This window comes from Candida orthopsilosis (genome assembly GCF_000315875.1).
Source record: "Candida orthopsilosis Co 90-125, chromosome 2 draft sequence".
Classification (NCBI taxonomy): Eukaryota; Fungi; Ascomycota; class Pichiomycetes; order Serinales; family Debaryomycetaceae; genus Lodderomyces; species Lodderomyces orthopsilosis.
Genome location: NC_018295.1, coordinates 1,040,739 through 1,057,730, shown reverse-complemented (window position 1 = coordinate 1,057,730; position 16,992 = coordinate 1,040,739). Strand labels below are relative to the sequence as shown.

The window sequence follows — 16,992 nt, the reverse complement described above, 5'->3', positions numbered from 1 at the left end:
TCTAAACATCTTTAATTCTAAAAACGGATCTATACATTTGTATCAATGGATGTATTTCTGTTCAAAAATTTTTGGATACTCATCAGAGTTACCCCTGAAATCATTTTCATTAATGGAAAACATCTTTCTCTCCTCTTTCAATCTAAACTGAACCATTTTCAATAATGAATAAATAACAGATAAAACAGGAGTAGCTACACCACTTTCTTTAGCGATCCTGATTGGATTACCCAAGATAATTTCCAATTCCATTAATTGCTTCTTTCTCATATCAACACACATTGAAGGAGCATAAAACAACCCGTCGCCTATATGAATTAGTAATTCAATTTTAGAAGCATCACATTCAACACCAACACTTTTGGCAATTGCAATGACTTCGTTCATTGCTGGACGTAATAATTCTTCATTGGCGTTGTTAATTTGTAATCTAGTGGCATCCAAATCAACCAATGCAGTAATAGTATTAAAGGTTGAATTGTAAATCAACTTCTCCCATCTTGTCTTTTGAACATCTTCATCGATGATGATTTTGTTGAAACCAGGATTATTGTAAATGGAAATGAATTCATCAATTTTAGCCTTTGATAATGGATGTGTACTTGGTTTGACAAAATCTCCAAGAAACACAATATCTTGACCTTTATTTTCAACATGACCATGGTGATAAGTACTTGCAATAAGAGACACGCCACTAAGAATCAAATGTCCCGGAAATCTCTCCAACATGGTTTTTTCAATATTGATACCATTTTGCAATAATATGATCACTTCATCACCAGTCTTGATCGCCGGTGAAATGATGTCTTCACAAGTTACTGGTCCATCGGGAATATTCTTCGTTGTCAAGAGTATGTAGTCGAATGGACCAAATCTTTCCAATGCATCTTCAACTGACTGGGCGAGATTATGTGGTTGCCAATTTGTTAATTCCCCATAGGTACAAGAATTGATCGAGTATCCTTGTGATTTGATCAAATCATAGTCTGAACGGACAACTAATGTGACTTCTGATTGGTTGTTGTGTTTTAATGATACTGCGGAGATTGTACCTACTCCACCTGATCCAATGACTAATACTTTTGGCTTACCCATTATTTGTTTGAATAGTTGATGCGAATGGAGTTAATTGACTAAGAGAAGTTAAATGCTCGGTGAAACAAATGTCTCTTTGTCATAAAAAATTCTTGAAGTAGCCTGTAATACTCAAAAATGGTGATTTTTCATCATTTTATGAACTTCGTAATCAAAGCGGCAATTTCCATTTTAGTCAAAATTATCCGAGATCTTTGAAAACACAAAAATAAGTAACTGTGGATTGCAAAATTCTTCGCAACAGAACTCTACATCTTTCAGATTTAATCACCCTTGTCGCGTTAGAGGGAGGAGAAGGAGAGGTGGAATCATAGTCTCCACATTATAATTCGATTCTCCACAAGAAATAGGTCAAATATATACCAATTTACTAGTATTTTCTTGAGAAATACCTGCATTCACTTGCATTTGATTCGTAGGAAACACTATATTGTCCGCTTCACTCACGCTTTAGTCCTTCCATTACTGATGGTTCAGTTCATGCACTAGATATTCATTGCGGGTTGTGGTGGAAACTGAAAGCTAACATCGCCAACGCCTCGTACGGACTTATGGCAGTAGCATGTTGGAATAATTGAGTAGGCCGTCAGGGATTTTCAATAGAGCAGAGACTATCTTGTTCAATTCTCCATCATTGTAGGAGTCGGTCTATTTTTATCACTAGCCTGTTGAATATCTCCTCACTAACAACTTTAGACAACATGATTAAACTCCACCAAAGCTCGGTAGCATTCTGAACAGCTCTAGCTCGTCTAATCTTAGCTTTTAACACTTTATGTCTCTCAATTAATTTCTCAACCTGACTAAAAACTGTATCCGTGCCTTTCCTCAATAGGATACGAGAATCATCTCTATAATCATACTTTTCCAGCATTGATATATACTTATCCCAATCATTTTGTTCTCGTGATGAGTCAAAAAATCCAAAACTATAATACTTTGAGTCTATACCGGGGGTGGTCAATACTGGCACATGACATATTACCTCCAACTTATAGCTCGCTTCACACCAGTTTTGTAGCATATTCGCTGCAATTAAAGGTACTGAGTTCAGCTGTGGCTCTGTATTATTATAAAGTTGAAGCTTGTTTAATGAATTTCTATAGTATAATGAGCCAACAAGAGTATTAGGTAGGAATATTGGAAAACTTCTCAACGCAAATGTTTTCCTTCGAGCAAGGATGAAATCACCTTCAATAACACTTGACTTGTGAAAAATTATCGGTTGTGTCCAGGGAATAGTATGATTCAAGTTCAAATCATATAACAATTTGTTATCATTACAGTATAGTAAATGATATGTACCGCTCCATAACTTCACATTTAATTGATATTCAACCTTGTATCCCGTGAATGGAATATTGACATTACTTATGCACGATTGTGACTGATCAGGTAGTGATAATGCGGTGGAGATGATGAAAAGTGTAAGCCAAAGCATAGTCCCATCTATCCCCCTAACAAAAAAGTTGAAAAAAAAAAATGTGGCACCGAATAGCAGTTTGAAAACTATACACCTGAGATTATCTCTTCGCAGCCTTGTGATCCTTCAAATATGTATCAAACCCAACAGCCAAAGTCATTCCAAGTACTATATCAAACATCCCCCTATTCTCTATTCCTCCAAATACCTCTCTATCTTCATATATAGTTATCCATCCCAGTTTGTTTTCATCAGGATTATCATCATGAGTATCATGCAGGTAATAGAGCCCATCACTTCCATTGTAAAAAGTTTTAGTATCATTTTGGTTCGATTCAAAATCATCCTGAGCTGTATGAACACTTGATTGGTGACGACTCTTTTGTTGTTGTTTCATTGACTGTACTAGTCTTTTTGAGATCCTATTTTCATTAGGACGAAACATACTCAAAACGAGAGGAAAGTCAGTTGAAGCATCATAAATATTCTTCGTATTGTATTCTTCTTTTCTGTCGCTTTTGTTATTGATGTAATTTCGATGAAAATAGATGTTTCGTTTATCCACTAGCTTGAGTTCCTCTTGGTCACTCCTATCATTAATTTCTTTGCTCGCATTCCTAACGCTTTGTCTTATTTTATTGAATCGGCTAGTTTTAACTCTTGCTATGGATCCCACATTCCAAGTTTTATTCACTAAATCCTTAAGTTCGTAATTGGTAAAAGCCATTGGTTTTTCTTTTCGTAATGCGTCGTATGGAAAGTACTTCTTGTCTATCGTCAGTGGAAAGGATACAGTTTTAAACATGGTCAAGTCTTCATATCTTTCCACTGTTCCATCATCAGCTAAATAGGTATTTTTGGGAGTTCTTATACTAAAGTAATCTTTTTGTTGATCATGTTTTTTTGATATCACCATACATTGCCTAGGATCTTGTGAGAGGTTACTCGGATCTTTAAATGTCAATGTGTATTCCTCCCCATTTGATTTGATATCCAGATTTTGAGTAGACTCCACCACAACTTCAACATAAAAACTAGGGCCGTTCCGACAATGAACGTATTTTGTTCCTGGGTTTGTGGTGAGGTACAAGTCTTTTCCGAAGCGGAGAATATGATATTTCCAGAAAGGCATCTCGCTGGTGGTGATCGGGGTGGGTAATGATGTTGTTAGACTAGACTTTGGGGATTCAAATGTCGGAGTTTGTAGTATAGAATCTGTAACTGGCGGCCTCCTGTAAGTATGGCTTTCTGTCTCGGGTGCATCAAATGTTCTCATGCTTGTTGATCGTTTCAATGAGCTGACCATTTTACCCCAGTTGTTGAGTTTCCCAGCTGAGAATCGCTTCAGTCCCCTTGCCTTTGTATCCTGAACCAGTGTTGATGGAAGTGAATCATTTTTCGACTCTTCCATAATTGACGTGTTTCTCGCCTCTTGGTTTTTCCCATGTTCTTGCTGAGAATGATCAAGAAGATCTGGGGGCGGCTTCCTTCGTATTGAGCCTCTAGGGCCCGTCAAGTTAGCACTTGGGGGTGAAACTGTAGTAGAGACATTGGTGCTCCCAGTACTCTGTCGTCCAGTATTTGCATCGACCTCTCCACTGGGTGACAACCCCGCGTCTTGATGCTTTTCCTCTAATCCCTCAGATAATGGCAGGCTTAGAGTTGAAACTGAGATGACACTCTTTGGCAATTTAGGCATTTTCGACTGATGTTGCTGAATCAAGTGATCTTTATAGTCCGTAAGTGACAAATCACTATCGGAATCACTGTCGTCATATTGTTGCGACGAGCTATGGGGAAATTCATTTGATGATGATCTGTCTATTATTGGTGACTGCATTGTGAACAAAAAGAGCTATGGGTTGATGTTACAAGACTCAACTAAATCAGTGAAGTCGGGTATAATCTTATAATTGCATCCAATTGACGGTAGTTGTTAAAGATATGAGGTAAGAAATGGTGAATACTTGAAGAGAAGGGATCGTTGTGGCTGTGAATAAACTTTGTCGGAAATTTCAAATGTCGCAAAATTGGCACTGCGCCGTGTACTGATTGCCGTGCCTGATACGCACGACACTGGGACAACCATCCACCATTGTCATATATCAAGTGACAGCATGTGCTCATCCTGTAGCAGTGTCTTTCAATTATGAGCATAACTCACTCCAAAACTAATATTTATTATCAGTATCAATGTTGGTCCGTCATTAGTACAAGTATCACGTCTCGAATGACTGAACTCCTATTTTTAATCTGAAATTTTCGAGAGATGGATTATTAAATTCTTGCTCCTGAAAACAACACTCAACAATTGACAACACTTTCAATTATCCGGACCCTATGTTTGATCTCGAGGACAATAATCCATTACTTCCTGCATCTCAATCAGATAACGAAGGATCCATTTATGGACAAGAATTGAATTGTCCCAATTCAAGACAAGTATGGAGAATTTGTAAAAACTTGAAATTATTAATAGATAAAGTTGTGCCCATTCTTTTCGATAAGGAAGAAATTTTAAGACCGGACTCGTCTATCTTGAACGATAATGTTATTGAATTATGTTACACTGCTGCTGGAGGTAAAGGAGACGGGAAAGAAGGCACATCATCTCGCAAATATCGTGCATGTTTGGTGTTCTGTTTATTGAAAGTATGTGATTGGTATTGGCAACAAAGTGAATATGAATTGAGTGACAATGAATTGTATTCATTACGTGCATTGAGTGCTCAAACTTTGGCTGCTATAATTATTGAACGAGAAAATGATGAAAAGTATCTATTCTTGAGTATGTTGTGTCATAGATATACAATTTGTTTGAATGGTGAAGATTCGGAGCCAATCAGTGCTTTAGAATTGGCAGTGGATATGCATTCAACGACAGTTATAAGTTCCTCAGGGTATCAAAGATGTATCAAATGGTTATGGAGAGGTTGGATTGTTCAATCATCCTCCGATCCCCATTCGTATGTATTGTACAAGGGAGTTGCTTCTCATTCCGTTAGGACTCATTTTGATCCAGCAAGACTCAAGACTCCATTGTATCAAAATATATTGGAAGTGTTTTTCAGTTTTGTTTACTTGGTGCTTTACTCGATCATATTGAATACCAACTCAAAAGAATTCTCCTATTTGAATGTTTTTGAAGTGATATTTTATTTGTGCACATTGGGATCTGTTTTGGATGAATGCGTCAAGTTTTACCATGTTGGATGGAACTATTTGGGATTTTGGAACGCATTCAATGATTCAATGCATGCTATCATTACCATTTCTATTGGTTTTAGATTTGCCAGTATCAATGCACACGGTGCGTTGAGAGATAGATATGATGAAATATCTTATCGATTATTGAGTTGCGCTGCACCTTTTATGTGGTCAAGATTATTGTTGTTCTTGGACGCAGAAAAATTTGTTGGTGCCATGATGGTTGTATTGAAGGTTATGATGAAAGAGTCAATCTTGTTCTTTGTCTTATTAGGTGTTGTTATCATTGGATTCTTGCAAGGTTTTCTTGGTTTGGATGCTTCAGATGGGGAAAGTGACGCTACAATGAAGATTTTACGCTCATTATTCAAGGGCGTTATTGGTGATTCCTCTTTTGATGAAATGGGGAAATTGGTACCACCTTATGCTTCAGTTCTTTATTACATCTACTCATTTTTGCTTAGTGTTATTTTGATGAATATCTTGATTGCATTGTACTCCACTGCTTATGCTGCAGTCGTTGATAATGCAAATGATGAGTACTTGGCTTTACTTGCACAAAAGACCTTGAGATATGTTAGAGCGCCCGATACCAACATATATGTACCCCCGTTAAATTTGATTGAAATAACTATAACACCAATCAGTTGGGTTACATCAAAAAGAACTTTTAGGGTTGTCAACTACTATGTGATGCTTGTGATGTATGCACCTTTGTTGCTCTACATCACTAGCGTGGAGTTAACAGCAGCAAGAAGAATCGCATACAACAGATACAAGCATCTACCTGATGATGCTAACGAGCACGACACAGAATGGGACTTGACTGATGGGTTTGGCGAGGAAAGTGACGGAAATGACTCTTCACAACTACACAGCACTCCATTGGACGGAGTCAGGGCTCGTACTTCTGAGATAAATGATGAATTGAGATTACAAATGGCTAGTGAAAGGGAAGATGGTGAGTTTATGATCAATTTGAACGAATTTGAGAAAAAAGTTGAAGGTGTTGCTAAACCGGTTAAGGAAGCAACTAAAGTTGGCTTGAATTGGCAATTTTTCGATTTGTATAAAAAGATCGATAAATTAACTGAAATGGTTGAGTTGGTTATTACCGAAAACAAGGAATTGAAAAACAAATTGGAAGCCAAATCAGATAAGTGATCTGTAGAGAAGGTAGCTATGCAAGTCCCATGAAGACACATTGTCGATGACGATCGTGGCATTCATTTTTAAAGTGTTTGAGTTGATTTTTTGCAGCCTAGTCTATATGCAGGGTGAATAATATTACACGACCTTATCTTGTCAAAAATCACATCATTCTCAACAAGCACTTCTGTGTAGCATTTAAAGTTTACAAATGCTATAGGACTATTTTGGCATTGTGTTAATGCTGTTAAATATTATCCATTGACACATAGAATGTATGCATACGTGTGTAGGTGTTCGTTAAGTACCAATAAGGTATGAATTGTATAGTTTTACACTACCTCTCTAATGTACTGCATATAGACACATCAAATGAAAGCTGTAAACTGTATTGAGTGAGGAAAAAAAAATTAATAGAGTTTCAATAGAGACACCAAAGATTGAAAGGCCGGATAGACAACCGATTTAGTATCCATATACTGAAAATCTACTACGTCTGCAGATTACTATTAATTACTGTACCATGTCTGATCGAGTAGATACCAACGGTACCAATACCAAATTCAGAGTAGGAGATAACGTCCACTTCGAAGTGTCTAATGGAAACACGACAACAACTACCAGTAATAATACTAATCCCAGCGGGAACAAATCTTCCAATTCAAGGATTGGCAATGCAACAGCTCAAGCCACGCAGCAAGGGAATAGTAGTAGTGGTGAGCATGACTCCAATTCACTCTCCCACAAGGCGAAAAAGAAGAAGAGGAGTAAAGGGAAGAAGACAACGAGAATTTCTACATCACATGCTCATTTGAATAATCCAGACGAGGATTATCCTACATCAAGAGTGATAAAGCAAGCACCAAATGGTGATGTTATTGTTGAAAGCTTGGAAGATGAAGAATCAGATGGAGAAAGCGAGGGATCTCGTAATTCCCATTCTGGTCATAGACTCTCGATTGACAAGCCCCATTCTCATCTGCATCCACACAAACATCATGATACATTGGTTAATCAGTCGAATATGGCTAGTACTGTTCACAGTGTGAAACGAAGTGGCCACGATGCACATAGTAGCTTGTGGGATAGTGCATCAATTGAAGAACAGGAAAAATTGAAGGAATTTTGGGAATCATTGGCTGAGCCTCAGAAACTAGAATTGGTCAAAATAGATAAAGAATCTATTATGAAGATGTTCAAAAACGAGACGAGGCAACATTTACAGCAGCTACTGCAACAGCAGGGTGGAGGTAATTCAAATGGTAATTCGTCTAGCCAGAACAATTGTACATGCAAATACTGCGGTAGAAGAAATCATCTCATTGAAGAGGAGTTAGAAAGTATCTACGATAACCATTTTGATGACATCATTGACTTTATTCATGAGGTTAGAGATATAAACGATTTGAATGCTTTGCCAGGATTATTGTTTGGTGGGTTTCATATGCTAGAAGAAGAGAGAAAATTGCAAAGGAGGAAACAGCTACATAGTGAGAACCAGGAAATGGCCAAGAGACTGGTTGCCAAAACTGAGGCGCAGATGAACGATATTAAGGCAGAGATGGAAAGGTTGCAAATGGCTTCCGCGCAAGCACATCCTGAACTGCTCCAGGCACGAAGTTCGCAGCAGCCACAAATGAATCAACAACCCCACCCTATTACAAGACCTCATACCAATGTGCAGATAAGTGCATCGATACAAACCTCAAATTCCTCTCAAACGCAATTATTTGATAAGCTACTTGATCCTAAACTATTTCAAGCATTGGAGGGTTTAGATTTACAAAAAATGAAGGAGACAGCTCATTTGGATCCCAAGAATGCAGCACATTTGACCATGTTAGAGAAGGCCGGTTCGTTGAAAGAGATTGTGAGAGATTTACAAAATCACGATGGAAAACGTGCTGAGAGGGGTGCCAAATATGTACAAAATATGGGCAAGTTCTTTTCCAATATAGCCAATATGAAAGCAAGCAGTCCTGAAGAGGCAGAGAAATATATGGCCAAGCAATTCACTGAGCATTTTGGACAAGGGCTTTCAACATTTGCTGAGGACTTGTTGAATAATGATGGAAATTCGTTTATAAATATGATGGAATCTCTTACTGAGTCGAGAACAGCTCGTGAAGATGCATTAAAGGGGATGTCCAAAGACGATAATGTTTCTGGAGTGCCTTCAAAGGACCTGCAATCTCGTTGGGTGGATGAAGATGATGAAGAAGAGGAGCATGAGTATTGTGCTCATCACCACCATCATCATCACCACCATCATGATGCTGAAGGGTACGAGGTTGACGATGACGACGAATACGACTATGAATATGATGACGAAGAGGAAGAAGATGATGATTTTGAAGAGGGTGAGGCCGGAAAAGATGTGAGTGACACCGAGTCTGAAATCTCCGAAGAGGAGAAGATGCAAGAAATTCGTCGTCTATTTTTGATTCAAGTAATTAAATTGTTCCAAGAGCGTTTAAAGAGTGCCTACAAGGAGAAGGTTTCGAAAGACAACACTCAAAAATTGATTGAGGAGTTGGAAGCAGAGGAAAAAGCTAAAAAGGAGCGAGAAGCAAAGAAATTGAAACAAAAGGAAAAAGCAAAGGAAAAGAAACGGTTGGCTCAGTTGGCGAAAGAAGAAGAGAAGAAGAAAAGAGAGGAGGAGGCAAGAAAGGCTGAAGAGGAAAACAGGGCAAAGCAAGAAGAGCAGAGGGCCGAACAGAAACGAAGAAAAGAGGAGGCGAGACAGAAACGTGAAGAGGAGAGGAAGAGGAAGGCAGAGGAAGCAAAGAGGAGGGAAGAAGAACATAGGAAGAAGATTGAAGCTCAACAAAAGAAAGACGAAGAGGCTAAGCGGTTGAAAGAAGAGCGTCGTAAAAGGGCAGAGCAGGAAAGGAAACAGAAGGAAGAGGAGAATAAACGAAAGGAGGCATTGAAGAAACAAAAGGACGAAGAGAAAGAAAAAGAAAGGATTGCTCGTGCAAAACAGGCAGCAGAACAAGATGAAGCCAAGTCCAAGCGGTCATTGAATTCTGCCAATACTTACGACTCCAGGCCATCATTGAATTCAGCCGATGCTTATTATGAACAGGACTTGGCAAAAAGAATCGAAGAAGAGAGACTCAAGTTTTTCACCGATCCCGGTTCTAGTAATAATTCCTTCAACCAGCAATATCAACCCAGACCGGGCTCACTTTCAAGTAGAGGCTCGTCGGTTGGTCTCACTATAGGACAGTTGCATTCAGGCGTCCCATCTGTTCCACAGCAACCCCAGTTTGCTAGCGACTTTACTCAAAATCAATACTTGAACCAAGCTTCGGTATTGTCACCACCAACTGCAACCACTAGTTTAGTAAATGGAGGTTCTGCAATTAACCCCTCACTTTCTGGTAATTTGACTACTACTGCTGCTTCTACTGCTGGTATTGCTACCGGTAATCATATCAATCCAATGTCGCCATGGTTAGGAAATTCTGGATTGAATCAGAACCCGGTATCAACATTTCTTCCTGGAACTAATTCTTCAATAAAGCCTAATTTGAGCGCTACTAATATTCAACAGCAAGGACAGCCAACTGCTCGTTTCGACCCATTTGGAACATCCAACGAGCCCACGGAACCGGTTGCTACGGCTGCGAACGCAAAGCCTTGGTCCACTAACCCTAATGCTGTTAATACCGGAGGTATGAGAAGCACTTTCCTTTGGAACAACAATGGTGGCCCAACAACTGGTGAACCACTCTTGAATTCAAACTTGAAGACTAGTTCGCTTTACTCTTCTGACATTGATCAGAACAAAGTAAACCTCAACGTTGGTATACCTACTGGACTAAGTGCCAATAGTCCAACTGAGGTTGATTTGATTCAGTCATCAACAGTTGCTTGTTTCCAGAGTATGGCAAACATGAACCAGTTAGAATTTGGAGTAGCTCCGCTAATGAAATTATTCGAAGAGGTAAAGAGTGTTGCAAATAGACCTCAATTGTCAGTAGACCAATTTTTGAATTGCTGTCAATCGGGAAGTGTCTATCAATTTGAGAAGAAATACGACCCATTTGGTAGAGTTACCCATATGAAAGTTGGGTCAAACACCTTTGCTAGGACCTCGCCCCCTGTTGCTCAGTTATTTGCATCTGGTGCTCCTGGTTTTGCCCAGTCTCAATCGCAACTGACGTACCCTCAACAACCTTCATTTCAGCGGCAAGAGAGTTTTGGCCCTGGGGGATTTGCTCCCCCGGGAATCCGTAAGACTTCACTGCCAGGTTTTACAACTGACCCACCATTGATGAGTTTAAGAAGTGACATGAATCCAAAGTCAACTACAAGTGGATTTGTTGATGGGCTTTGGAATAACTAAATGAAGTATAATTTTTAATCTATAGTTTCAATTTCAACATTTTACTTGCGATTTGACGAAATGTAGATGTATCACTCTGGTGCTATGCTGGGTTCGTAATTTTTTATACGTAGAGATTGTTTTACCCGGTCCCGCTGTAATTTTTAAAATTTTGGCTCAACTTCGAGCCGATGAAAAAATAAAGTCTAAGCCTGATTAATGTTGCTCAAAACCAAAAACTGCACCGAACGTGACCACCTCAGAAGAAGAGCCGCCGTTAAATGAGAGTGTATAAGTAGAGCAATCGAGGTAGGAGATTTGGAGACAATTATAGAAAAATCACGCAAGCGGGAACAGGACAGAGGACCATAAATTGCCAATATCAATGGAAATATCAATCCCATACTCGTCGTAATCAAAAACAAGTATATACATACGCACATATACCTGATACAGAAGTTATAAAAACAGGATCTACAAATACTCACCACGACTGAAGATATATTTACATGGCAACAGAAGTAGCAAGACGAAAACTAGTGATTGTTGGTGATGGTGCTTGTGGCAAGACCTCCCTACTATACGTATTCACCCTTGGTGAATTCCCCACTGAATATCATCCGACAGTGTTTGAAAACTACGTTACTGATTGTCGAATAGATGGAAAAGCAGTTCAATTAGCATTGTGGGATACTGCAGGTCAAGAAGAATATGAAAGATTACGACCGCTTTCGTACAACAATTCTCATGTCATTTTAATTGCATTTGCTTTAGATACACCAGTCTCCTTTGAAAATACTCGATCGAAATGGGTTCAAGAAGTGAAGAAATATTGTCCCAACACACCATATATCTTGTGTGGATTGAAGAAGGATCTACGAATAAATACTAAAGATCGTCGACATTTTATTCAAGTTGATATGGGTGAGGAGATGGCTCGTATAATTGGCGCAAAGACGTATTTGGAAAGTTCTGCATTGACAGGTGAAGGTGTTGATGATATATTTGAATATGCAACGAGATTAAGCTTGCTTCAAGGCTCGAAGCTGAATCATGGATGCTGTACAATATTGTGAAAGGAAGAGCACTGAGCATCGGACGTTCTGTTGGATACAAGTTCGCAGTTGAACAAAATAGTATAATAAATTTACAATATATAACGAATTTTAACACGCGAGTAATTTAGTAAATTCGAGTTGAAAATCAATACTCCCTGTGGTTAACCTCGTCAAAAGGGAGGAGCTATGGTTCCCATGCTTTGTCATTGCTTCTTCTTTCATGAATCACTAACAAGCTGGTTGCAAAAACAAGAAAAAAATAATGTGAAGCAAAAATTCAAAAAATAATGAAAAGGACGAGATTCGAACTCGCGCATCTTACGATACTAGAAATCACAACTTATTAAATTGTAAGAAATTTAATTCTTGAGTCTAGCGCCTTAGACCAACTCGGCCACCTTTCCAATTTCTGATCTTTTTATTTTTCAGCGTAAAACGACTTTGCTGAATTAGTAATATGATTAAGTGATTTTAGCACAATTTTTGCAACATATTATCAGGAAAAGCATTATCCGGGCACTTTTTGAATCCATTTTAAACAGTTTTAGTAGAGCCATTGTTGTTACAAAGCTTTTGGTGACAAAAATGATCATATTTGTGCTGTTAAGATATCAAGAATGGCGTCAATACTGCCGAGTTTAAGTTTGGAGTGTTGTGAGAAATGTAACAAATTAATTCCCTTAGAACTTTTGAAGCATTGAGTTCAAAAAGGGGTCTATGTGGTTTAGAATCTCTCAATCCCTCTCAACGACTTTGCACTAAGTTAAAGCTAAATTTTTGCAACCATTTCGAGCAAAAAGTTCCTTTCAAACAATATTTGCTGTCAATTCCAAATTATAAGTTTCACTTTCTCAAATAGCGCATAGAAACGCTCTACATTGGTTTACGATTTGATCAGAGTTGCAACTATGGGTTACTTGATAACATTATTTACAGAATTTGATAAAAAGAAATTTTTCGCGCTTTGACAAACTCTGAAGATCGAAAACGGTGAAGAATCTGACAATCATGCAGATATTACAGACGTAAGTCCGATTATTCCTTGAGGGTCATCTCACGAGTCATATGTTACCTCCCAGAAACTCGATGCCTATTTTTCTCACTGCCTTTTTCTGTTGAGCTTATCTTATCATGTTGTGACAAAAATGAATGCCAAGAATAGATAAGAGACGCCAAAGACAATAGGACGATAATGGCTTACAAATTTTTTCATAGCCACGTTCCTAGCCAGAGCTCGGAAGACGTAGTGTGATATGAATGGAAAGTAAACAATAAATTGTTTTTAAAGCTTTGAGCCGTTCATATACACTATTTATACAATAGATTTCGTACGTTTGAAAAGTAGATATCATACACAAGCTATTTTGAATTACTAACCTTGAAGCTTTTAAATTCGCATTCTCAAACGAATGAATGTCGCTTTTGCTAATCCAAAACTTCGCCAATCAAAAGAGAGTAATATCTCTCCTATAGGTCTATAAATATCGCGCTTCTAAGCTTATTAAACGTAAAAAATAAAAAAACTGAATTTCACCTCAGCATAGGTTGAATATCGCAGTAACAAGATCGAATTTTTCGCACCAGCAACAGGAAAAATGCGCACCGCAAAGTGGTACATTTTCGCAATTGATTGTATAAAAATATCGATGCTGGTCAAGGGTGAATATCACAGTCGCAAGTGTTGTTAACTTCATAGTAGTCCCACATATCTGATATAAACTAACGCGATGTTACTTTTTTCCTAAACGTGAGATCTGATTTTTGACAGTACTGAATGTTCTGAAAATAGTTGGCGATTTTGAAATTCCATGACCACGATTATTTTACCCAATCGCATGCAAATTTAAATTCACAAATGGTGAGAAATTTATAGAGACAGTGAAACGAAAACTTGGCTTCTCAAATGACAAAATTAGAAACCGGAATATGTGACATAACAACAAAGGTTGCTACGACATTAAAAATTTTGGTTTACGAAATATCAATTAGAAATGATTGCAAATTTGTAGATGACGGAGTGTAAAATTTATTAGTGATGTGTTTGCGATATTAAATCACATTAAAGTAATAATTTAGAAAGGTTTGAGTTGGGATATTTTTATAGATGAATTCGACATTCATTTAGAAATAATGTAATAAATGCCATTTAAAAAGCTTAACCCTCACCCTTAATATTATATCACCTTCAGCTTCACCCAATAATTAAAGCCAAGGAATAAGGAAAATAGGGTTTAGAATTAGTAATCATTTCAAATACAACATTCCAAACGGCATTTTTCTTTGTTCCTCCTATTCCCTACCATTTCTACTCTTTTCCTTCCTCCCCCCCACTTCCAACCCCCCGTTTAAGTCTAATCAATCTAAATTTCTGGCGTTAAATTAATTTTTTTTTTTTTTGACATTATTTAATGCCACACAATATAAAGAGATAACTTCATATATATCCGATCAAAGCCACACATCCCTTTTTCACTTTTTCAACAACTCCATTTTCTTTCAAGAGACCTTCTACGCATATTCCAACGACCACATCTGATAACAAGGTACCCTTACTATTAGATAAAGCAAATCGGAAGAGATAAGGAGACAAATATATTATACTAGCCTTGATGTCTGAGGATGCAACAAAACACAATTTCAGTAATACTATCTTGAACAACCAACCTTTGGTTCAAGATCCCATAGTCATACAAACAGAGGTTGAAAACACAGAAACAGCGACTCCACTAGCAGTCCCTGTGACTGGTGACACTCATGGAAGAAACACTAGTTCCATAGACTCGTTCCGAATCGATGATCATGATTGGGAATCAACGGAGTGGAACTCCGACCATCAAAGTTCTTTACAGAGAGTAAAATACAAAGCTATTAAGTTTTACAATAATGTTATTTTGCCGAATGTAGGGATATCGTTATTGCTACTTTCACAGTTTTTAAACAGTATTATGGTTACAACATGCAAATTATTAGTCACAGATAAGAACTTCAACGAACCAATACATCCAGTACAGATTTTGTTTGTTAGAATGTTTATCACTTACGTTTGTTGTTTGGTATACATGTATGTGACAAAAGCCGTCGAAGAAGCACCATTTGGACCAAAGAAAATCCGAGTATTATTGGTTATGAGAGGAGTTGTGGGGTTCTTTGGTGTCTTTGGAATGTACTTTTCGTTGCAGTATCTAAGTCTATCGGACGCTGTTGCAATCACTTTCCTTGTTCCAATGGTTACTGCGTTTTTAGCGTTTGTTATTTTAAAGGAGAAATATTCGATATTGGAAAGTGTTTGTTCGTTGTTATCATTAGGAGGGGTAATTCTAATTGCCAAACCTTCATTCATATTTGGTGCTGAGTCAGATAAAGAGACGACAGACGAATCCGTGGAAAGCTCTTCGTCTGAAAAGAGAATACTAGCAACAGCAGTAGGATTAATCGGGGTTTGTGGTGCCTCAAGTGTTTACATTGTTTTACGGAAAATTGGTATGAGTGCCCATCCTTTATTATCGGTGAGTTATTTTTCGTTAACTTGCTGCATCGTCACCTTTATTGGTATCCTTGTGGTACCATCGTTATCATTTGTGTTACCACAAAATGGCTACCAATGGTTCTTGTTTGCAGTGATTGGATTTTCTGGCTTCTTTATGCAATTTTGCCTCACTGCTGGTGTTCAAAGAGTGAAAGCATCTAGAGCTTCATTAATGGCATATTCAGGCATGGTTTTCGCCATCATTTGGGATTTAACAATATGGCATCACCTTCCAGGAATATTATCATTTTGTGGTATTGCTCTTATCATTGGAAATGCCGCCATAATATTGAAATTCAAGCCAGAGAATACAGAGGCTGAAGTTCCCGCTCAGAACGATATTGAAAGCAACGGCAAGTATAACGAATTGAATCAAGATTCTATTGTGATGCAAGATTTTGTTATCACTGATGACGAGGAGGATGATGGATCTAGTAGTGACACAAGTAATCATGGAAAAGCAGAACAAAGACCGTAACTTGGATATTCAAGGAAGAGACTTTTGACGTTATTTGATATAGATTTTATAGAGTATTCTCATTATAAGCGATTGTTTTGATTGTGCTGTTTAAGGTCTCTGAATAGTAATATCACCACTTGTGTGAGAATACAATTTCACAAGCATCAAAAAGGGCGTATGCAAATGAGCTAAAGTTGCTTACCCACAATACGACTACACCTAAGGCGCAGTCCACACGTTAGTTGTTCCAATCAAAGTTACTGTTGCAAAACTTCTCTATGACTATGTGTGAAACTCGGTTCTCGAAGATAGGAGCCGAGTTTGGAGATAAAAAAGAAATTAAAATATAGGCAGCAAACGTTTAAAACAAAATTAGTCAAAATTTCATGACGGCAATTTGAAACATATCAAAATTTACCCGCCATGGTTAAGCACAATACATATTTGTATTAAAAATAAACTTTTTAGGGTGCAAATCATAAATAGTGGGTAGAGGGAAACGGCAACAGAAGGAGGAGCCGATGAGCAAAAATAGTGCGCATGAAGGATCAACAGACGATCCGACAGCGGCAAGCGGCTGAAATTGCGAAGTAAAAGTTAAATGTGTCGCCTTTGTTCAATTAAGATTTTCAAAGAATACATGAAGAACTATAAATTACTTGCTTTACGACCTTTCCGGTTTTGTAGTTGAGCAGTGTAAAACTACAAACACATCAATCACTTAAACAGAAAAGCAATGTC

General features: G+C 37.9%; 7 protein-coding genes and 1 non-coding gene across 8 annotated transcripts; 4 read left to right on the top strand and 4 right to left on the bottom strand. All coding sequences in view use genetic code 12, as the record gives it.

Annotated features, from left to right (window-relative positions):
- Positions 1–42: 42 nt before the first annotated feature.
- Positions 43–1,095, bottom strand: CORT_0B04870 (hypothetical protein; the record flags this gene model as incomplete). The annotated part of the gene is made up of 1 exon (XM_003867584.1): positions 43–1,095. One exon carries the CDS (start codon positions 1,093–1,095, stop codon positions 43–45), a length of 1,053 nt encoding a protein of 350 aa, XP_003867632.1.
- Positions 1,096–1,726: 631 nt separating this feature from the next.
- On the bottom strand, positions 1,727–2,536 carry CORT_0B04860 (hypothetical protein; the record flags this gene model as incomplete). The annotated part of the gene is made up of 1 exon (XM_003867583.1): positions 1,727–2,536. The coding sequence occupies one exon, from the start codon at positions 2,534–2,536 to the stop codon at positions 1,727–1,729; it is 810 nt and encodes a 269-aa protein (XP_003867631.1).
- An 82-nt stretch (positions 2,537–2,618) lies between these two features.
- Positions 2,619–4,358, bottom strand: CORT_0B04850 (hypothetical protein; the record flags this gene model as incomplete). The annotated part of the gene is made up of 1 exon (XM_003867582.1): positions 2,619–4,358. The coding sequence occupies one exon, from the start codon at positions 4,356–4,358 to the stop codon at positions 2,619–2,621; it is 1,740 nt and encodes a 579-aa protein (XP_003867630.1).
- Positions 4,359–4,858: 500 nt separating this feature from the next.
- On the top strand, positions 4,859–6,889 carry CORT_0B04840 (Yvc1 protein; the record flags this gene model as incomplete). The annotated part of the gene is made up of 1 exon (XM_003867581.1): positions 4,859–6,889. One exon carries the CDS (start codon positions 4,859–4,861, stop codon positions 6,887–6,889), a length of 2,031 nt encoding a protein of 676 aa, XP_003867629.1.
- Positions 6,890–7,397: 508 nt separating this feature from the next.
- CORT_0B04830 (Nst1 protein) lies at positions 7,398–11,228 on the top strand (the record flags this gene model as incomplete). Its single annotated transcript, XM_003867580.1, has 1 exon — positions 7,398–11,228. The coding sequence occupies one exon, from the start codon at positions 7,398–7,400 to the stop codon at positions 11,226–11,228; it is 3,831 nt and encodes a 1,276-aa protein (XP_003867628.1).
- A 488-nt stretch (positions 11,229–11,716) lies between these two features.
- On the top strand, positions 11,717–12,283 carry CORT_0B04820 (Rho2 protein; the record flags this gene model as incomplete). Its single annotated transcript, XM_003867579.1, has 1 exon — positions 11,717–12,283. The coding sequence occupies one exon, from the start codon at positions 11,717–11,719 to the stop codon at positions 12,281–12,283; it is 567 nt and encodes a 188-aa protein (XP_003867627.1).
- A 270-nt stretch (positions 12,284–12,553) lies between these two features.
- Positions 12,554–12,669, bottom strand: CORT_0_Leu(CAA)_24. Its single transcript has one exon. It is a non-coding gene (tRNA).
- A 2,205-nt stretch (positions 12,670–14,874) lies between these two features.
- CORT_0B04810 (hypothetical protein) lies at positions 14,875–16,269 on the top strand (the record flags this gene model as incomplete). Its single annotated transcript, XM_003867578.1, has 1 exon — positions 14,875–16,269. One exon carries the CDS (start codon positions 14,875–14,877, stop codon positions 16,267–16,269), a length of 1,395 nt encoding a protein of 464 aa, XP_003867626.1.
- Positions 16,270–16,992: the final 723 nt, after the last annotated feature.